The sequence below is a fragment of the Microtus pennsylvanicus genome, chromosome Y (assembly GCF_037038515.1).
Source record: "Microtus pennsylvanicus isolate mMicPen1 chromosome Y, mMicPen1.hap1, whole genome shotgun sequence".
Lineage (NCBI taxonomy): Eukaryota > Metazoa > Chordata > Mammalia > Rodentia > Cricetidae > Microtus > Microtus pennsylvanicus.
In genome coordinates, this window is record NC_134602.1 from 1,747,414 (window position 1) to 1,771,030 (window position 23,617).

Genomic DNA, 23,617 nt, shown 5'->3' on the forward strand with positions numbered 1-23,617 from the left:
ATAGAGGTCCTGCAGCGAGCCCAAGAAGTACAGGAGGCCAAGGAACCCCAGAGCTCCCCCTGTGTTCAGCTTTTCATCAACACCATTTAAGTGTTTAGTGTCAGGACCTCTTAAAAGCTTCAGGGTTTTGCAGCTAAAGCTGAGTCGGGAAGCCTCTCTTAGCTGAGAGCACTTACTTGCATATAGCAAGCAGAACAGACCCAAGAAATTGATGCTACCAAGAAAACATGCTTTACTCTATTCTTTCCCAAGCTTTTTCAGGCTTTTTGTGGATGTAGTTATCCATGTCTGGGCACCATTCTTTTGAAGGAGCTGCAGGCTAGCCTATGCCCCAAAATAACAACACAAACTGTATTCATTTAAACACTGCTTCGCCCATTTCTATTAATGTGTGTAGCACCACGAGGTGTGCTTACCAGGAAGATTCTAGCCTATGTCCATCCTGGGTTGGAGCTTCATTGTGTCTGTCTCAGAGAGGAGAGCTACGGAGTTTGAGCTCACTTCCTTTTCCTCCCAGCATTGTGTTCTGTTTACTCCACCCACCTATGTTCTAACCTATCAGGCCAATCAGTTTCTTCATTAATAAACCAATGAACTTCCTCCATCACAATGCAATACAGATCAAAATTCCAACAAAATTCTTCAGACTATTTTAAAGAGAAAAATAATCAACTTTATATAAAAATACAGGATAGCCAAAACAATCCTATACAATGAAGAAACTTCTGGAGTCACTTTCATTCCTGACATCAAGGTCTACTACAGAGCTACAGTAGTAAGAAGTGCTTGGCATTGGCATTAAAACAAAGGCAATAACCAATGGAATTGAATTGAAGAAACAGATATTAAAACACACACATAGATACCTAGGAACACCTGATTTTTGACCCCAAAAGGGAAAATTATACAATGGAACAAAAAAACATCGTTAACAAATGTTTCTGGCATAACTGGATGTCAACCTGTAAAAGAATGAAAATAGATCCTTGTTTATCACCATGCACAAAACTCAAGTTCAAATGGATTGAGTACCTCAATATAAATCTGACCACAGTAAATGTGATAGAAGAGAGATTGGGATGTAGTCTGTAAGACAGGGACACAGGAGAACACTTCCTGTGTATAACACCAATAGGAAGGCCAAAAAGAGCAGCAATTAGTAAATGGGACCTCCTGAAACTGAGAAGCTTCTGTAAAGCAAAAAAACACAGTTATTGAAACAAAAATACAATCTTCTGAATGGGAGACAATCTTCCCCAACCACATATCAGACAAAGCCTGATCTCCAAAATATAAAAAGAACTAAAAAAACTAGACATTTAAAATTCTAAATAACCCAATGAAAAATTTTGTACTGAACTAAACAAAATTCTCAACAGAAGAATTTTAAATGGCAAAAGAAACTTAATGTGATGTTCAACTTCCTTAGTGATCAGGGAAATGACAATAAAAATAAATTTGAGATACAATTTTACACGTGACTGAAAGGCTAAAGTCAAAAACACTAATGACAACCTATTCTAGAGGGGATTTGGTGTAAGTGGAACACTCATCCATTGCTGGTTGGAATGCAGTCTTGTGCAACCACTTTGGAAATCAGTGTAGCCGTTTCTCAGAAAATTGGGAGTCAGCATACTTTAGGATCCAGCAATACTACTCTTGGGAATATACACAAAAGATACCCATTCATACTACAAAAACATTTGTTTAACTCTGTTCATAGCAACATTATTTGTAATATTCAGAACCTGGAATCAACCTAGATGCCACTCCATGGAAGAATATATCAAGAAAGCGTGGCACATCTATACATTAGAGTTCTACTCAGTGGTAAAAACACAGTAATATCTTGAATTTTTCATGCAAATGGATGGAAGTAGAAAACATTATCCTAAGTGAAATTACCCAGATCCAAAAATATAAATATGGTATGTACTCATATATTAGTGGATTTCAGCCATAAACAAAGAAAACTGAGCCTATAGTTCATGATCCTAGAGAAGCTAAGTAGCAAGATGAACCCAAAGGAAAATATATAGAGACATCCTCTTGGAAACAGGAAAGAGACAAGATCATCAAGAAACAGTTGGGAGCATTGGAGTGGTGTTGAGGAGGGGGAAAAAGATGGGGAGAGAGAAGGGAGAAGGGGAGGGTTAGGTAGAGTTTGGGGGAGTGGGATGGTTGAGATGGAGGAAAAATGGATATGGGAGCAGAGAAGTAGATATCTCAACTTAGGGGGCTATTCTGGAATAGGCAAGAGGCTTATCTCTAGAGAGGTTCCAAGAAGGCCATGGGATGACACTAGCTAGTAACTTAGGTGAGGAAAGAGTGCCTAAACTGGACTTGTCCCATAGTCAGCCTGATGACTATCTTGAATATCACCATAAGACTTATGTTTGGCAAAGGATGGAGAAAAAGGCAGGGACCCACATCAGAAAACTAGACTGAGCTTCCAAGCTCCAGTTGAAGAGCAGAAGGAAGGAGAATATGAGCAAGCAAGTCAGGAATAAAAGGGCTTGGTCCACACACTGAGACATTGTGCCTGAGCTAATGGGAGATCCAAACCAGCTACACTGGGACTGAAGAGCACTGGGATCAAACTGGAAGCTCTGAATGTGGCTGACAATTGGGGCAGGCTGAAAACCCAGTGATAAAGGCACTGAGATTTATCTGCACTGCATATACAGGCTTTTTGTGATCCTATTCTATGTGGATGCATACCTTCCTAAATCTGGATGGAGAGGGTGTCTTGGACATCCCACAGGTCAAGGTACTCAGCCCTCTATTAGGACTGAAGTTGGAGTGGAGAGGCTTAGTGGGGGAGTAAGAAGAATGTGGGAGGAGGAAAGGAAGTAGAAAATTTAGAAATTTATTATTTATGAAGTAATAAAAATCAATAGAAGATAACCAATGGAGAGATGGGAGCTAGGAAAATAAAACATTCATGTGAGTTGTTGACTAAGAAACCAAAGACGTTTTCAGAAAAAAAAGATACAGGGATTAAGTTGCTTGGGCAAGAGTGTGACTCAAGTAATTGGGAAGAAGATTGGGGTTTTTATTTTGGGTCTTCAGGAGGCTGTATAAGCAGCAGTTTAGGACCTGTATGTTTCTTTCGGCAAATAGGGAAGAAACAAGTCTATGAGGGGTTTTATGACATAAGTAGAGCCTTGGTATTGTCACAAAGCCTTGGTTGGGGGTGGCAACTCTGTTCCACATGAAGCACTAGTCTTCTGTGAAGGTGGGCTTACTATTTTCACGGTGGCTGAGGAGTTCAGTTCAGCTCTTGGGCTCCACAACTGTTACACAGGATTAGGCAGCTGAACATTTCCAGAAGATGGAATCTAGAGAGCCAAGACATTTTCTTTTGGTAAATATGTTTAGGAAGCAACTGGGACCTCTGTAGTCCCAGAAAGTTTACCTTCAAATCTCCTGTGTGTCCAGTATTTAGGTTGTTATCAGCTCCTATGTTTGATAGTTGTGGGAATGGTAAATGCCAGCTATTCTTCCCACTTTATCTTTGCTAACAATATCAAATTCATCATTCCAGTAAAATGGCAAAGCTCCTCTTTGTCCGAATAATACTAATTATTTTTAAATAGTGCTGTTGCCCAGACTAATGAGTCTTTCTTTTTGCAGTGGGTCTCACAGTACTCACTTCTTTAATGAAGACACAGAATGGCTTTATGTAATAAAGCTGGGTCTGGATCAGGAGACAATACAGAGAGCCAGTAGACTAGAGTGCCATGACTTTGGGCAGGTGGTTTTGAATTCAGCCACCAAACTAATGGCTTTTGGCTTAATAGAGGTGTGGCTGTCCTTCAAATTCTTTGTTACCTATTCAGATTTTTATTACTCACTTCGGGGATAGGCATAACTTCTCTTCTCATTGACGTAGTCAGTCAGGAAGTAGGTTTCTCAGTAGAGGTCAATTGCCTTTGGGCAGCAGGAATGTGTCCCTGAGACTGATATACTGAGCTGTAGATAGTAGTTTGATAATTTTCATGTCAATTTCTAAAGACAAAATTACATTTAGGTATCCAAACCTGTTCAGCACAGCCTTTGTCACCTGCCCCAAAGTTCTTCCAGAAAAAAGCCTTGACCTCATAGCCTCTCCTTCTTATCATTGCAGGCACTCATGGTGGAGGAAACCACTTTGTGTCTGATATAAACTGAAGAGTACTTCCAATGCAGAGATTGGCAGATATGAAGCCCAAGCACAGAAAGAGAGCCAAGAGACAGCAGACCAGGAGGGCTCTACCTCAGAAAGTCTACCGCCATGATAAAGATGCCTCTTAGTATGAGATGCATGCCACCTCTCCAGAAGAGCAATGGGCCATCTCTCCAGTAGCAAAAACTGAGTAGGCCTTTTGAGGCCCTGGAGAATATTGTCGGCTGCAGAATTTCTCATGGCTGGAAGGAAGCCAATGAAACAGTCACCCAGTGAAAAGCCATCATTCTAGATCAACTGCCAACAAATCCCTCTCTTTATTTCTTGAAATATGATGGGATTGATTGTGTCTATGGATTGGAGCTTCACAGCGATGAAAGGATTTTAAACCTTAAGATCCTGCCTAATAACATGCCATTTCCTCAGGTGACAGACATCTCTCAAACACCATAGTTTGCAGAGCTATGAAACATACATTTGAGAACACAAATAGCTCTAAGGAAGAATGGAAAGAGATGGTCCTAGAGGAGGTGCCAATCATGAAGACATGGTTCTATATTACGTACAAGAAAGATCCGGCCTTGTACATTTACCACCTCCTGGATGACTACCTGGAAGGCAACCTCCACATCATGCCAGGCTCTAAGGAGGAGTGGAGTGGCGTGGTCCCAGATGAGGTGCAGACCATAACGACCTGTTACTATATTGTCAACGAGAATGATCCGGTCCTGTACCTTTACCACCATCATGATGATTCCATTGAAGGCAACCTCCACATCATGCCTGAATGTCCTCCAGTAGAGGTGACTTTGGAATTAGGCAAGGATGCCTGAACAGGCAATAGGGTGCAGTACAACAAAAAATACAGAACCTAAAAGATAGGTATAATTATTTACCAAGTTCCTACCAAACATTCTGTGTATTCCATCAAGTTTGATAATGAGTTCCATATCTATGTCTATGATTTGGTGAAGATCTGTTAAAGTAAAATTCTCAAATTTGGAGGGGCAGACTTAATTCTCTCTTTGGGAATGTGTTTTTTTCAGAGATACCTCAGGTCTTCTATTAATCCTGGTATCTTTTCCAATTGAATTTTCTTGCTCTAAAAATAAAAATTCGTGAACATGTTGTGTTATTTGGTCAGTGGTGGATTGTGTCTGGTAGATGGGATATCACAGAAATACATGCCTCAAAACAAAGCAGGATTTATGGTCTTTTCCCCTTGGAGAGGAAAGTACTGGGGATGTGGGGTGGGGAAGAGGAAAAGATGCCTGTTTAGGAAGCAGTGGAGAGTGGACAAAAAATAGGTAGGATCTCAGGGAGGAATATAGTTGAGGGAAAAGCATGTCATATGGAAAGATGTGACAGATATCAGAGTGAGGTGTTGGGACTTAAGATGAAACAGATTATATTGATGAGGAAGGGACACAAATGTATAATCAGAATCAGAGAAAATTAGGTTTCATTTGATTAATAGTTTAATTCGTACCAGCTGTAAGTCACTGGGTGTTTGATCTCCACTGGAGCATGTGGAGTGACCAGGAGACCCCTGCTTAAAGAAAAGTATCTCCTCCAAGTTGTTCTTCTGCAATGGGTTGGTCCTTAAGCTACCTACTTCCTTTTGCCAGGATTCTGTCTGCCACCTACTTTGTCATGCCTGGATTCGGTATGCCTTGAACTCTCATAGGTCTTTTTCATGCTATTCAACCCCTGTGAGTTCATTTAAATAATTGCCCTGCCATATCTGGAAAACAATCATTGACATTGATCATATTCTGTGGGACTTGGACTATAAAACTCATGAAAAGACTCACCCCCCCACAGGATAAACATGTACACATTGATGCACACTGGTGTGTGACCTGCACATATATGAAGAATGCACCGAGCTCCATAAAACTAGGAAAACCATGATGTTAGGTAGAGTGTGGCAAAGACCCCACAAACCCATCAGACCCCAAAATACCAGTATGATATTGATGCCTGACTCCCATCATGCAAGGATCCTGCATCCTCTTGTTACGGGGCAATTTTTGGTTCCTTCATCTTCACAAACTTGGTGAAAAGTTTGGAGGTGTCAAACTGCCAGTCAGGGCCCAGCATGTAGTACGGCTGTCCCAGGTCAGGTGATTTGGCTACAATATGGGTGAGAACTTATATGAGGGCATGCTGGTACACCCTCGCCCCTTCTTCTCCTCATCCTCATCATCACTCTCCTGGGTTGGCCTGGAGCACAAAGAAGCAAAATGGACTAAGCCTCCTCTTTAGTAGAAAACCTTATCTATCCTCAATTTGGGCTGACTCTCAAATGAAGCACATTTTTTCCTAAAAGTTCTCCTCATCCATTGGTTCACTCACTTATCCAATGAATTATTGAATTCATCCATTCTTTCATCTCTCTCTCTATTCTTATATCCCTTCTTACATTTCCCCCTGTATTTTGTCAACAGCTAGCCCAGATAAATCTTCTGTCTCTTCTGTTGCATAAACTTTCATTTGTAAAGAACTTACCCTCTCAGGGGAGGATTTGCTGAATTCTCTGTGGATGGAGACCATATGAGGAAGAGCAGAGGAGCAACCATGACAACTCTAATGCTGTAGAGTTAGGCAGAACACAGGTTGATGGCTGATATTCCTGGGCAATGACTCAGATGCCCATGAGCACTGCTGCTGGTGACAGACAGGCAGACATCACTGTGGTCAAAAATACTTAACTCATTCTGTGTTCACAGATCCTGGATTTTGAAGTTTAAGCTAGAGAAATAATGAACAGGTTTTCCTCTGTTCCTATAGCATCTGGTCACCTAGCAGGTGAGCCTGTTCTGTCCCACGCATAGTCTCTCCGCCCATTCTTGTCCTAATCTTATAAAGAAACCAAGATGAGGAGAAGAGAGGAGCCTGAAGAAAGGCCTCAAAATGGGTCATTTGCAAAGTTAAGGCTACCTGCCTCCATGTATGCTGTCTCCCTTTCTTAGTCAAATCCATCCTTCCCTTGAGTAGCTATAGGAAAACCAATTGTCCAACCAAAAGCTAACCACAAATTTGAATCCAACAGCCTTTGATTTCTGAAATAATTGCTGTTCCCCTAATGTTTCATAACAACACAGGTAGGTACATAAGAACTTCCCAGCTCTCCCCATCTGAGAGCAATTCTAGGACAACAAAGATGCAGCAAGTTATCTTTATTGGTAATAAAGATGGTTCTGGTGGGACAAAAGGATGTAGCATTAAAAAACAGATTGGCATACTCACTATGATTGCATGTGATATGTATGGCCCACATATGCTTCTGGTTCTGAACCTAGCTGGAGTAATTGGGTTCTGAAAGGGCAAGCCTTAATATTTCAGGACATCCTTGCACTTGGTCCCCACTGTTTACTAATTTCCTTACAGAGAATGAGCAGCCTCCTAATCCCACTGCCAGGCCTTCACCAACATGAACAGAGAGAACACCCTCCACACCCAGGTTGTTTCATATCATATGAAGGGGTAGGTCACAAACAATCTCCCACACCAGTTTAGAATTATGATGAAAAGAATGGTTATTTCCTTAAAGGGGAAAAACTTACAGATCACCATCCCTGACAAAAGCTCTCTGCAGGATCAGGAAAGGAGCCTAGTAGCAGGAAGCAGAGCTGGGAGCAAGAGATCAAGCTGAAGGAAGATGTTGCTTTTTGAAAGAGAGAGAGACCACACCTCAATGGGCTGGTATCTCACTGGCTATTAGCTGAAGGAGCGGAAGGAGCTCATGCAACACACATATTTGGATATAGCAACAAAAATGTTACTAGTATGTGAGAAAAAAACTATTTTATTTTATTTATTTCAATCTTTCAGGATACATCACAGAGACAGGATCTGCTTCATGCATGAGAGTCACCGATGATTTCCCTTTAAGAAAAAACCCACAAAACTCCCAATAACATCCTCAGCATTCAACAACATGTCTATGATTTCTTTGCCTTGCCTTTGATTGTGCAGTAAATGATGCTGCTATTTAATCTGTGCAAGCAATGCAAATTTCCCTGTAACTAAATAGACAGAATTGACAGGTTATCTGAAACACATCAGGGAGTCACACTATGATGGAATGGGTTAATCATCACCAGTGTGACAGTGACATATTTAAGATCTTTCCTTTGTCTATAAATCTCAGAATGTTCAACATGATATGTTGTCATACAGATTTCTTAGGGTTCTGTCACACTGGTGGTTTCTTTGGATGTTTGCTTTGGTATGCTTACATAATTTTTGCCAGATCCAATCAGTTTTGCCATGCACTCTCAGCTACACATCATTGTGTTCCCCTTATGTTCTAGTCCAGGCATTTTAGACATTTTGTAATTTTTGCACGAGTATCTCATGTTCCACCTAAATGGTTTGGGGTGTTATTTAGGCTGAGTTTTATTTTCCATCCGTGAGTTCATTGACTTTCCTTGGGCATAATTCTTGGGCCACTGAGCCTAACTCCTGGGGGTTTCCTCCAGTTACTTCTCCTTGCTGAGACAGCCTACACTCTCAGTACTACTGTGACAGTGTTTCTGTAGCAAATATTCTTCTCAAGATGAGAAGAAATTTCAATATTACAATCCATTTGTTTTTATTGTGATTTAAACACACACACACACACAAGTTAATGCATATACACTGATGATATCTCAATTTAGCGGGCCATTGTGGGGATGTCAAGATCCTTATCTTTCGAGGGGGTTCTTAGAAGGCCATGGGGTGACCCCCTCTAGGAACTTGGGCAGATTTGGAGAGGTTGACTGCACTGTTCCATGTCCCTAGGCACTATGGGTGCCTTATCCCATAGTCAGACTGATGACAATCTTGAATATCACCATAGAACTTTTGTTTGGCAAATGAGGGAGATTAAGTCAGGGTAATTCAGAAAACTAGATGGAGCTTTGAAGATCCAGTGGAAGAGCATACAGATGGAGAATAAGAGCAAGGATGTCAGGTATAAAAGGTCTTGGTCCACACACTGAGACACTGTGCCTGAACTAATGGGATTTCAACTAAACCAGTGGCCTGGGAATGAAAGAACATGGGATCAAACTGGAAGTTCTGAAAATGGCTGACAATTGGGGCAGGCTGAGAAGCCAATGATAATGGCACTGGCATTTGTCTGCACTTCATATACAGGCTTTTTTTTTGACCCTATTCTATGTGGATGCATACCTTCCTAAATCTGGATGGATGAAGGGTGGGCTTAGAATTCCCACAGGTCAAGGTACCCTGCCCTCTATTTGGTCTGGAGTGGGAGTGGAGAGGCTTAGTGGGGAGCAAGAAGAATGTGGGAGGAGGAAAGGAAGTGGAAAATTTGATATTTATTATTATGAAGTAATAAAAAAATCAATAGAAGATAACCAATGAAGAGATGGTAGCTAGGAAAAAAACATTCGTGTGAGTTGTTGACTCAGACACCGAAGATTTTTTCAGAAAAAGACACATAAAGAGATTGAGTTACTTGGCAAAATATGACTCATGTAATTGGAAAGACGAGTGGGGTTTTTATTTGCGGTCTCCACGGGGCTGTATGAGCAGCATTTTAGGACCTGTATGCTGGATATTTCTGTAGGTTAATAGGGAAGAAACCAGTCTATGAGGGGTTTTATGACATAAGTAGAGCCTTGGTGATGTCACAAAGCTGTGATTGGGGGTGGCAACTCTGTTCCACATGAAGCACTAGTCTTCTGGATAGGTAGGTTTACTATCTTCACGGTGGCTGAGGAGGTCAGTTCAGCTCCTGGGCTCCACAACTGTTCAACAGGATTAGGCAGCTGAACATTTCCAGAAGATGTAATCTGGAGAGCCAAGACATTTCCTTTTGGTAATTATGTTAAGGAAGCAACTGGGACCTCTGTAGTCCCAGAAAGGTTTCCTTGAAATCTTCTGTGGGTCCAAAATTTATGTTATTAACAGCTACTATATTTGATAGCTGTGGGAATGGTAAATGCCAGCTATTCTTTCCACTTTATCTTTGCTAACAATGTCCAATTCATCAGTCCTCTAAAATGGCAAAGATCCTCTTTGTCCATATGTGTTTTAAAAGATATTAATTATTTCTAAATGATGCTTTTGCCCAGATTAATGAGTCTTTCTTTTTGCAGTTAGTATCACAGTACTCAGTTCTCTAATGAAGACACAGAATGGCTTTATGTAATAAACCTGTGTCTGGATCAGGGGACACAACACAGAGAGCCAGTGGACTGGAGTGCCATGACCTTGGGCAGGTGGTTTGGGATCAGCCACCTAACCAATAGCTTGAGTGGGAAGGAAAGAAGTGTCTGTCTTTTGAATTCTTTGCCATTTGCTCAGATTTTTCTTCCTCACTTTGGTGATAGGCATACCTTCTCCTCTTATTGACATAGTAAGGAAGTAGGTTTCTCAGTAGAGGTCCATTGCCTTTGGGCAGCAGGAATGTGTCTCTAATACAGATATACTGAACTGTAGACAATAGTTTGATAATTTTCCTATTAATTTCTTAAGAACAATTTACATTTAGGTATTGTTCAGCACAGCCTTTGTCACCTGCCCCAAAGATCTTCCAGAAGAGAGCCTTGACCTCACATCTTCACCTTCTTATCCTTGCAGGCACTTAAGGTGGAAGAAACCACTTTATGTCTGATATAAACTAAAGAGTTCTTCCAATGCAGAGATTGGCAGCTATGAAGCCCAAGCACAGATAGAGAGCCAAGAGACAGTGGAACAGGAGTGCTGTGGCCTATCTCAGTAAGTCTATTGCAACGATGAAGATGCCTCCCAGTATGAGATGCATGCCACCTCTCCAGAAGAGCAATGGGCCATCTCTCCAGTAGCAAAAACTGAGTAGGCCTTTTGAAGACCTGGAGAATATTGTTGGCCGCAGAATTTCTCATGGCTGGAAGGAAGCCAATGAAACAGTCACCCAGTGGAAAGCCATCATTCTAGATCAACCACCAACAAATCCCTCTCTCTCTTTCTTGAAATATGATGGGATTGATTGTGTCTATGGATGGGAGCTTCACAGCGATGAAAGGATTTTAAACCTTAAGATCCTGCCTAATAATGTGCCATTTCCTCAGGTGACAGACACTCATCTCTCAAACACCATAGTTGGCAGAGCAGTGAAACATACATTCATGGGCACAGATGGCTCTAAGCATGACTGGAACGGGATGGTCCTAGAGGAGGTGCCAATCATGAAGACCTGGTTCTATATTACCTACAAGAAAGATCCGGTCTTGTACATTTACCACCTCCTGGATGACTACCTGGAAGGCAACCTCCACATCATGCCAGGCTCTAAGGAATAGTGGAGTTGCGTGGTCCCAGATGAGGTGCAGACCATAACGACCTGTTTCTACATTGTCAACGAGAATGATCCAGTCCTGTACCTTTACCACCATCTTAATGATTACATTGAAGGCTACTTTCACATCATGCCAGAATATCCTCCAGTAGAGGTGACTTTGGAATTAGGCAGGGATTCCTTGGCAGGCAAATGTGTGCATTACAACAAAAAAGATGGAACCCAAGAGATAGGTAAAATTGTTTACCAAGTTCCCACCAAACCTTCCGTGTATTTCATCAAGTTTGATAATGAGTTCCATATCTATGTCTATGATTTGGTGAAGATCTGTTAAAGTGAAATTCTCAAATTTGGAGGGGCAGACTTAAAAATGTGTTTAGGGAATGTGTTTTTTTCAGAGATACCTCAGGGCTTCTATTATGCCTGGTATCTTTTCCAAGAAATATTCTTGCTCTAAAAATTAAAATTTGTGAACATGTTGTGTTATTTGGTCAATGATGGATTGTGTCTGGTGGATGGGACATCACAGAAATACATGACTCAAAACAAAGCAGGATTTATGGTCTTTTCCCCTTGGAGAGGAAAGGACTGGGTATGTGGGGTGGGGAAAAGGACAAGATGGTTGTCTAGGAAGCAGTGGAGAGGGGGCAAAAAATAGGTAGGATCTCGGGGAGGGATAAAGCTTGAGGGATAAGCATGTCAAATGGAAAGATGTGACAGATATCAGAGTGAGGTATTGGGACTTAAGAGGATAAAGAGTAGATTAATCAGGAAGGGACACAAATGTATACTTAAAATCAGAGAAAATTAGGTTTCATTTTATTAATGTTTTAATTCGTACTGGCTGTAAATCACTGGGTGTTTGATCTGCACTGGAGGATGTTGAGTGACCAGTAGTCTCCTACTTAGAGAAAAGTGTCTCCTCCCAGTTGCTCTTCTGCAATGGGTTGGACCTCAAGTTACCTACTTAGTTTTGCCAGGATTCTGTCTGCCACCTACTTTGTCATGCCTGGATTCGGTATGCCTTGAACTCTCATAGGTCTTATCCATGCCATCCAACCCTTGTCAGTTCATTTAAATAATTGCCCTGCCATATCTGGAAAACAGTGTTCCCTTTCATTGATCATGTTCTGTAGTACTTGGGCTATAAAACTCATGAACACACTCACCCACACACAGGATAAACATGTACACATTGATGCCACTGGTGTGTGACATGCACACATATTATGAATGCACTGAGCTCCATAAAATCAGTTAACTAGGGAATCCATGATGCTAGTTGGAGTATGGCAAAGACCCCCCAAACCCATCAGACCCCCAAATACCAGTGTGGTATTGATGTCTGACTCCCATCTTGTAAGGATCCTGCCCTCCCTTAACGGGGCGATTTTTGGTTCCTTCATCTTCACAAACATGGTAAAAATGTTAGAGTTGTCAAACTGCCAGTTAAGCTCCAGCATGTAGATCAGCTGTCCCAGATCAGGTGATTTGGCTACAATTTGGGTGAGACCTCGTACCAGGGCATGCTGGTACACCCTCAACCCTTCTTCTCCCTGTCCTCATCGTCACTCATGGGTGGGCCTGGAACACCAAGAAGGCAAAATGGAATAAGCCTCCTCCTCAGTGAAAAACCTTGTCAGTCCTCAATTTGGCCTGACAGAGGGAATGCAGTAAATTTTATCCGACTAGGTCTCCTCATTCATTTGTTCACCCATTTTTCCAATGAATGATTGAATTCATCCATTCTTCCTTGTCTCTCTCTTATCTTCCTTTCCTTCTTCCATTTTCCCCTTTATTGTAGTAATTTGAGCAGCAGGGCTGTGTCCCCAGCACTAGGGCCGCCTCTCTAGCTTATGCTCTGAAATAACAACACAAAAAATGTATTCTTTTAAACACTGCCTGTCCCATTAGTTTCAGCCTCTTAACCCATTTCTAATAATCTATGTAGCACCACGAGGTGCGCGTACCAGGAAAGATTCAGCATGTCTGACCTTGTGGCTGGCTGCTTCGCTGTCTGCCTCAGAGAGCACAGCTATCGTGTCTGCCCGGGGGAAGGAGCATGGTGTCTCTGAGCTCACTTCCTCTTCCTCCCAGCATTCTGTTCTGTTTACTCCAACCACCTATATTCTAACCTATCAGGACAAGCAGTTTCTTTATTTAATTAACCAATGACCTATCCTCCATCATTTCCCCTTATTCTATTTAAACAAAAAGAAAGGCTTTAACTTTAACATAGCAAAATTACATATAACAAAACAGTTATCAAGTAAGAATTACAGTTACAATATTTATATCTATTTTATCTTTTATCATAATAATGGAAACTATAACTATCTATTTTTCAACTCCATCAAAGACTCCAGAAGAATACAATATTACCTAAGCAAAGAAAAAGTAAGCAATTTTCAAACTCTAGAAATTACAGAGAAATCTCGCTGCCTGAACAGTTACCCAAAGCTCCTCTGTACCATTGGATTATCCATCTTCAGCCTATAGGACCATAGTTTCCAGCAGACATTTCCATGAAGCAGGAAATTTCAAAGGCAGTCACTATCTGCTTTTCTTGAAGAACGTCTTGCAGACTCTTTCATGAATCAGGAACCCTGAAAGATCATCTCACCTTTAGGCAAGTTTAGCCGTCCTCTCTCTGAGGGTTCTCTGTGTCCAGTTTATGCAATCGTCCAGGCAAGAGCAGTTTCTTGCCCAAATGGCTATCAAACTCCATAAGGATGCTCTTTAATGCCCATCTTCTTCCTGAAGTAGATTGGTGCTGCCAGGAGCAGAGTGTCTCATTGTCATGAAAAACCCTAAGTTCTTAAAAGATTAAATAGCATATTTTGTAGTCTTTGAAAGATATGAAGAATGCCTATCTAACTGAAATATACATCTATATATCTAGAAAATCTAACTAACATGACTACAAACTTGACTATTATTAATGATTATCCATTAACAACCTATATACATTACATTTTTAAATAAATTACACAATCACAATACCTTAATATAGATCAAAAATGCATATACATATAACAAAATTGACCTTAAATCTCTATCAATAAAGCAAAATCTATACTAATGCAAATTATTCATATCTAAATCATATCCCACTTTAAATGTAAAAGAACGTTTATAAACCATATTTGGGAACATGGGTGCAGTTTTTTCTCTCCAAACTGCTTCTTGCTGAATGGGGGCATCTTGCTGAAATTAGGTCTTTCATGGTATAACCTGTGTGCTAGTTTCATCTCAGTTGGCAGTTGAGCAAAGCAATTTTTTGAAGGTGTTCACAGCAACCTTTCAGGAGGGTGTGGTCCATCATAACATATTGGGATAGAGGCAATCCACAGACTCTCATCCTCTGTGAAAACAAAATAAGAAACTCCTTTCCAAAGCATCATGTCCTTAGATACAAATTTCAAAGTCAAGGCATTTTCAAAATATCTATGTTGGATTAGCTCAGCAGCATTTATAAAAAAAATATCTTTTAGCAGCTATTGCTCTTTCATCAGCATTCAAACAATTCAAAGAGAGCATAATAGCATACAGTATCAAAATTCTCTGTGTATTTTCCATCTTTGTGCGCTTTATTTTAACCTCTATTTTGTTTATTTTTCCTTTTTATTTTTTGTCTTTTGAGACAGGTTCTCTGTATCTTTGACCTGGCATAACTCTGTAGACCAGTCTGTCCTTGAACTCTCAGAGATCTGCGTGTCTCTGCCTCCCAGGCATTGGGATTAAAGTTGTACATTACTACACCTTGAACTCACAGAGATCTGTTCGTCTCTGCCTTCTAGGCACTGGGATTAAAGGCAGGTGCTACCACACCTTGACGTTACAGAGGTCAATCTCCCTCTGCCTCCCAAGTGTTGGGATTAAGGGTGTGTACTACCACACCCACCAACTTTCTTCCTTTTTTTAACTTTAAGAACTTCAACTTTTAGCCTGCACATATTTTTAACACACTGTAAATCATTTAAAAATTTTCTTTGTCTTTGAATCTCTCTTTACTCTATATCTCTCTCTGTTTTTCTGACCACATGAGTCTTTACCAAGCAATCTCAGTAGGACTAAAGCCATGGCTTTGCAGGCTAGATGTAGCCCATTCCTTAGCTTTCTGCCATTCCAACCTTGTGGCTGAGGTACCGGCCAGAGCCACCTTCAGTGCCACAAGTGTTTCAAGGTCCTTGCCATCAAACAAGCTGCAACAGACAACATTCAAGTCCTCTCTCTGTAGCTGGCCCTCCTGCCTCAAACTGTCAGAGTTTGCCCTGGCAGGATGGCCCAGAAAGCTGGCATTTTTAAAACAACACAGTTTTTTTTTTCCTGTTGCTGCTGAAAACAAACAAGCATTCAGTTGGCTTTTATCAACACCATTTAAATGTTTCATGGCAGGACCTCTTAAGAGCTGCAGGGTTTTGCAGCTGAAGATGAGTCAGGAAGCCTCTCTTAGATGAGAGCGCTTGCTTGCTTCTAGCACGCAGAGCAGACCCAAGAAATTGCTGCTGCCAAGTAAACATGCTTTATGCTTTCCCAAGCTTTCTCAGGCTTTCAGTGGATTCAGTTGTCCACACGTCTGAGCGCCATTCAGTAGTAAATTTGAGCATCGGGGCTGCGTCCCCAGCACCAGGGCAGCCTCAATAGCTTATGCCCCGAAATAATTACACACAAACTGTATTCTCTTAAACACTTCCTGGCCCATTAGTTTCAGCCTCTTCACCCATTTCTAATAATCTATGTAGCACCACGAGGTCCGCTTACCAGGAACTATTCAAAATGTCTGACCTGGTGGCTGGCTGCATCACAATCTTCCTCAGAGAGCAGAGCTATTGTGTCTGCCTGGGGGAGGGGAGCATGGCTTCTCTGAGCTCACTTCCTCTTCCTCCCAGAATTCTGTTCTGTTTACTCCATCCACCTATGATTTAACCTATCAGGGCAAGCAGTTTTTTTATTAAATTAACTAATGACCTTCCTCCATCACTTTATCCTTTCAACATCTTGCCCAAATAAATATTCCATGTCTCTTCTGTTGTATAATCTTTCATTTGTAAAGAACTTGCTCTCTCAGGGGAGGATTTTTCTGACATCTCTGTGGATGGAGATCATATGAGGAAGATCAGATGAGCAACCATGACAACTTTTATGCTGTAGAGTTAGGTGGACCAGAGATTGACAGCTGACATTCCTGTTCAATGCATCAGATGCCCATGAACTCTGCCCCTGTTGACAGACAAGCAGACATCAAGGTGGTCTCACATACTTAACTCATTCAGTGTTCACAGATCCTGTGGTTTGAGTTTTAATTCGTGTCCTAAACTAATAAAGAAACCAAGATTAGGAGAAGAGAGGAGCCTGAAATAAGGCCTCACAATGGGTCATTTGCAAAGGTAAGGTTATCTGCCTCCATGTATGATATCTCACTTTCTTAGTCAAATCCATCCTTCCATAGAGTAGGTATAGGCAAACCAATGTCTATCCAACAGCTAACCACAGTTTTGAAATCAACTGCCTTTGATTTCTGAAATAAGTGCTGTCCCCTTAAGGTCTCATAACAACACAGGAAGGTTTGTAAGACTGTCCCAGGAACACTTTAAAGCAATTCTAGGACCCCAAAGATGCAGCAAGTTATGTTTATTGGTAATAAAGATGTTTCTGTTGGGACAAAAGAATGTAGCATTAAAAAACAGATTGTTGTACTCAGGATGATTTCATGTGATATGACACACACAAGCTTCTGGTTCTGAATACTTCATGCTCAGTGGGTTTTGGAGATTGTGGTGACCTAGAACCTAGCTGGAGGCTTTGGGGGCTTAAAGGACAAGCCTTGATATTTCAGGACATCCTTGTACTTGGTCCCCACTGTTTACTGATTTCCTTTCAGAAAATGAGCAGCCTCCTACTCTTGCCGCCACGCCTTCCCCACATGAACAGAGAGAACACCCTCCAAACCCAGGTTGCTTGTATCACATATGAAGGCATAAGTCACAAACAATCTCCCACACCAGTTTAGAATTGTGATTAATAGAATGATTATTTCTTGAAAGGGGAAAAACTTAGAGATCACAATCCCTGACAAAAGCCCTCTGCAGGATCAGGAAAGGAGCCTAGTTTCCAGAAGGGAAGCTGGAAGCAAGAGATCAAGCTGAAGGTAGATGTTGCTTTTTGAAAGAGAGAGAGACCACACCACAATGGGCTGGTATCTCAGTGGCTATTAGCTGAAGGAGCAGGAGGAGCTCATGCAACACACATATTTGGATATAGCACAAAAATGTTACTAGTATGTGAGAAAAAAACTATTTTATTTTATTTATTTCAGTCCTTCAGGATACATCAGAGAGACAGGATATGCTTCATGCATGAGTGACAATGATAATTTTTTTTTAAGAAGAAACCAACAAACACTCTCAACAACATCCTCAGCATTCAACAACATGTCCATGCTTTCTTTGCCTTGCATTTGATGGTGCAGGGAATGATGCTGCTAGTTAATCTGTGCAAAGAATGCAAATTTCCCTGTAACAAAATAGAATTGACAGATTATCTTTTCTCTTTCATCTTCATTTATTTTATTTTTATTATTGAGAAAAGGAAAGAAAAACAAGTTTCGGCCTCCTCCCAGCCTTCCATTTCCCTCCCCCTCCTTCCACTCTTCTCCCCCTCCTCCCAACCTTCTTCCCCTTCCCCCACTCTTCTCCCCCTCCCTCTCCAGTCCAAAGAGCAGTCAGGGTTCCCTGCCCTGTGGTAAGTCCTAGGTCCTCCCCCATCCATCCATATTTAGGAAGGTGAACATCCAAACTGGCTAGGCTCCTACAAAGCCAGCACATTAAGTAGGATCAAAACCCTGTGCCATTGTCCTTGGCTTCTCAGCAGCCCTCTTTGTTCACCATGTTCAGAGAGTCTGGTTTTATCCCCTGCTTTTTCAGTCACAGTCCAGCTGGCCTTGGTGAGCTCCCAATAGATCAGCTCCACTGTCTCAGTGGATGGGTGCACCCCTCGTGGTCCCGACTTCTTTGCTCATGTTCTCCCTCCTTCTGCTCCTCATTGGGATCTAGGGAGCTCAGTCCAGTGCTCAAGTGTGGGTCTCTGTCTCTATCTCCATCCATCACCAGTTGAAGGTTCTATGATGATATGCAAGATATTCGTCAGTATTGTTATAGGATAGGGTCATTTCAGGTTCCCTATCCTCAGCTGCCCAAGGAACTCACTGGGGACATCGCCTTGGGCTCCTGGGAGCTACTCTAGGTTCAAATCTCTTGCCAACCCTAAGGTGGCTCCCTTAACTAAGAATTGTGATTCTGTGCTCCCCTATCCAACCTTCCTTTATCCCAATCTTCGTTTTTCCCCAAGTTCCCCCCATCCTCCCTTTCTCCCTATTCTTTCTCCTGCTCCCCTTACACCCATCCCACCCCACCCCCAAGATCCCAATTTTCTCCCGGCAATTTTGTCTACTTCCCATAGCCAAGAGGATAACTATATGTTTTTCCTTGGGTTCACCTTCTTACTTAGCTTCTATAGGTTCACCTATTGTAGACTATGTGACCCTTATTTATGGCTAGAAACCAATTATGAGTGAGTACATCCCATATTCATCTTTTTTGGGTCTGGGTTACCTCATTCAGTATAGTGTTTTCTATTTCCATCCATTTGCATGCAAAATTCGAGAAGTCATTGTTTTTTACCGCTGAGTAGTACTCTAATATATATATATTCCACACTTTTTTCATCCATTTTTCCATTGAAGGACATCTAGGTTGTTTCCAGGTTCTGGCTATTACAAATAATACTGCTATGAACATAGTTGAACAAATGCTTTTGTCATATGATAGGGCATCTCTTGGGTATATTCCCAAGAGTGGTATTGCTGGGTCCAGGGGTAGGTTGATCCCGAATTTCCTGAGAAACCAAAACACTGATTTCCACAGTGGTTGCACAAGATTGCATTCCCATCAGCAATGGATGATGGTACCCCATCCTTCACAGCCTCTTCAGAAAAAATATCATTGAAGTTTTTTATTTTAGCCATTCTGACAGGTGTAAGATGATATCTCAATGTTGTTTTGATTTGTATTTCCCTGATTGCTAAGGAGGTTGAGCATGACCTTAAGTGTCTTTTGGCCATTTAAACTTATTCTGTTGATAATTCTCTGTTCAGTTCAGTGCACATATTGAATTGGGTTAATTACCATATTACAGTCTAATTTCTTGAGTTCTTTATATATTTTGGAGATCAGAGATTTTTTTTAACTTTCTTTTTTATTGAGAAAAAAACAATTTCTGCCACCTCCCAGCCTCCCACTCCTACCCCCCACTCCTCTACCCGTCCCCCCACTCCTCTCCATCTCCCCCACTCCTCTCCCCCTCCCTCTTAAGTCTGAAGAGCAGTCAGGGTTCCCTGCCCTGTGGAAAGTCCAAAGTTCTCCCCCCTCCATCCTGGTCTAGGAAGGGGAACATCCAAACTGGGTAGGCTCACACACAGCCAGAACATGAAGTAGGATCAAAACCCAGTGCCATTGTCCTTGGCTTCTCATCAGCCCTCATTGTTCGCCATGTTCAGAGAGTCCGATTTTATCCCCTGCTTTTTCAGTCTCAGTCCAGCTGGCCTTGGTGAGATCCCAATAAATCAGCCCCACTGTCTCAGTGGGCGGGTACACCCCTATTGGTCCTGACTTTTTTGCACATCTTCTCCCTCCTCCTGTTCCTCATTGGGACTTTGGGAGCTCAGTCCAGTACACTAGTGTGGATCTCTGTCTCTATCTCCATCCATCACCAGATGAAGGTTTTATGGTGATATGCAAGATATTCATCAGTATGGCTATACGATAGGATCATTTCAGGTTCCCTATCCTTAGCTGCCACAGGAACTAACTGGGGACCCCGCCTTGGGCATCTGGAAGCCCCTCTAGGTCCAAGTCTCTTCCCAACCCTAAGATGGCTCCCTTAATTAAGATATATGCTTCCCTGCTCCCCTATCCAACCTTGTTTATCCCAATCATCCCATTGCCCCAAGTTCTCCCCATCCTACCCAACACACTTTTCTCTCCCCATCTCTCCTTACCCCCTCCCACCCCACCCTTAAGATCCCGATTTTTTGCCTGGCAATCTTTTCTAATTCCCCTACTCAGTAGGATAGCTATATGTTTTTCTTTGGGTTCACCTTTTTATTTAGCTACTTTAGAATATCCAATTATAGACTCTCTGACTTTTATTTATGTCTAGACACTATTTATGAGTGAGTACATCCCATGTTCATCTTTTTGGGTCTGGGTTACCTCACTCAGGGTAGTATTTTCTATTTACATCCATTTGCATGCAAAATTCGAGAAGTCATTGTTTTTTACCGCTGAGTAGTAATCTAATGTGTATATATTCCACACTTTCTTCATCCATTCTTCCATTGAAGGACATCTAGGTTGTTTCCAGGTTCTGGCTATTACAAATAATGCTGCTATGAACATAGTTGAACAAATGCCCTTGTCATATGATGGGGCATCTCTTGGGTATATTCCCAAGCGTGGTATTGCTGGGTCCAGGGGTAGGTTGATCCCAAATTTCCTGAGAAACAGAAACACTGCTTTCCAGAGTGGTTGCACAAGTTTGCATTCCCATCAGCAATGGATGAGGGTACCCCTTTCTCCACAACCTCTCCAGATGAGGCTATCATTGGTGTTTTTGATTTTAGCCAAACTGACAGGTGTAAGATGATATCTCAAATTTGTTTTGATTTGCACTTCCCTGATGGCTAAGGAGGTTGAACATGACCTTAAGTGTCTTTTGGCCATTTGAACTTCTTCTGTTGAGAATTCTCTGTTCAATCAGTGCCCCGTTTTTTAATTGGGTTAATTAGCATTTTAAAGTCTAGTTTCTCGAGTTCTTTATATATTTTGGAGATCAGACCTTTGTCTGTGGCAGGGTTGATGAAGATCTTCTCCCAGTCAATGGGTTGCCTTTTTGTCCTGGTGACTGTGTCCTTTGCTTTACAGAAGCTTTTCAGTTTCAGTAGGCCCCATTTATTCAATGAAGCCCTTAATGTCTGTGCTGCTAGGGTTATACCTAGGCAGCGATCGCCTGTGCCCATCTGTTGTAGGGTACCTCCTGATTTCTCTTCTATCAGGTTCAGTGTGCTTGGACTGATATTGAGGTCTTTAATCCATTTGACTTGAGTTTTGTGCATGGAGATAGATATGGGTCAATTTTCATTCTTCTACAGATTGACATCCAGTTGTGCCAGCACAATTTGTTGAAGATGCTTTCTTTCTTCTATTGTATACTTTTAGCTCCTTATCGAAAATGAGGTGTTCATAGGTGTGTGGGTTAAAATCTGGGTCTTCTATACAATTCCATTGGTCGACTTCTCTGTTTTTATACCAATACCAAGCTCTTTTCAATACTGTAGCTCTGTAGTAGAGTTTGAAGTCAAGGACGGTAATGCCTCCAGATGTTCCTTTATTATATAAGACTGTATTGGCTATCCTGGATTTTTTATTTTTCCATATAGAGTTGATTATTGTCCTCTCAAGATCTGTGAAGAATTTTGATGGGACCTTGATGTGGATTTCATTGAATCTATAAATTGCCTTTGGTAGAATTGCCATTTTTACTATGTTGATCCTCCCAATCCAAGAGCAAGGGAGATCTTTCCACTTTCTGGTATCCTCTTCAATTTCTTTCTTCAATTCCTTAAAGTTATTGTCAAATAGATTTTTCACTTCCTTGGTTAGAGTTACCCCAAGATACTTTATGCTATTTGTGGCTATCGTGAAAGGTGATGCTTCTCTGATTTCCCTCTCTGCGTCCATATCCTTTGTGTATAGGAGGGCGACTAATTTTTTGGAGTTGATCTTGTATCCTGCCACATTACTAAAGGTGTTTATCAGCTTTAGGAGTTTTTTGGTGCATTTTTTGGGGTCGCTTATGTACACTATCATATCTTCTGCAATTAATGAAGGTTTAAACTCTTCCTTACCAATTCGAATCCTCTTGATCCCCTTATGTTGTCTTATTGCTATTGCTAAAACTTCAAGCACTATATTGAAAAGGTATGGAGAGAGTGGACAGCCTTGTCATGTTCCTGAGATTAATGGGATGGCTTTGAGTTTCTCTCCGTTTAGTTTAATGTTAGCTGTCAGTTTGCTGTAAATAGCTTTTATTATATTTAGGTATGACCCTTGTATCCCTAATCTCTCCAATACTTTTATCATAAAGGGATGTTGAATTTTGTCAAAAGCTTCTTCAGCATCTAATGAAATGATCATATGATTTTTTCTTTCAGTTTATTTATATGATTGATTACATTGATAGATTTTCATATGTTGAACCAGCCCTGCATCTCTGGGATGAAGCCTACTTGATCATAATGGATAATTTTTCCAATGTGTTCTTGGATATGGTTTGCAAGTATTTTGTTGAGGATTTTTGCGTCGATGTTCATGAGTGAGATTGGCCTGTAATTCTCTTTCTTGGTTGAGTCTTCTGTGGTTTTGGTATCAGAGTGACTGTATCTTCATAAAATTAATTTGGCAATGACTCTTCTGTTTCTATATTGTGAAATACATTAAGGAGTATAGGTATAAGCTCTTCTTGGAAGTTTTGGTAGAATTGCGCATTAATTCCATCTGGTCCTGGGCTTTTTTTGGTAGGGAGGTTTTTGATGACAGCCTTTAATAATTTACGACTAACAGGTCTATTTACATTGTTCACCTGGTCCTGGTTTAGCTTTGGTATATGGTATGTATCTAAAAATGTGTCCATTTCTTTCATATTTTCCAGTTTTATGGCATACAGGCTTTTGTAGTAAGATCTAATGATTCTTGAAATTTCCTCTGTGCCTGTGGTTATGTCCCCCTTTTCATTTCTGATCTTATTAATTTGCATATTCTCTCTCTGCCATTTGATTAGTTTGGATAGGGGTTTATAAATTTGGTTGATTTTCTCTAGGAACCAGCTTTTTGTTCCATTGATTCTTTGGATTGTTTTCTGTGTTTCTATTTGTTGATTTCAGCCCTCAGTTTATTTCAAGTCTTCTACTCCTCCTAGGTGAGTCTGCTTTTTTTTCTAGAGCTTTCATTTGGGCTGTTAAGTCTCCAATGTGTGCTTTCTCTGTTTTCTTTAAGTGGGCACTTAGTGCCATGAACTTTCCTCTCAGGACTACT

At 41.2% G+C, this 23,617-nt stretch overlaps 1 protein-coding gene across 1 annotated transcript in view; it reads left to right on the top strand.

Moving 5' to 3' along the window:
• Positions 1-23,617, top strand: part of LOC142842044 (Y-linked testis-specific protein 1-like) — a 132,570-nt gene that overhangs the window by 72,264 nt on the left and 36,689 nt on the right. The window contains 3 exon segments of the mRNA XM_075959025.1: positions 4,363-4,594; positions 11,239-11,455; positions 11,603-11,784. Coding sequence (XP_075815140.1) covers positions 4,363-4,594; positions 11,239-11,455; positions 11,603-11,784 — 631 coding nt within the window.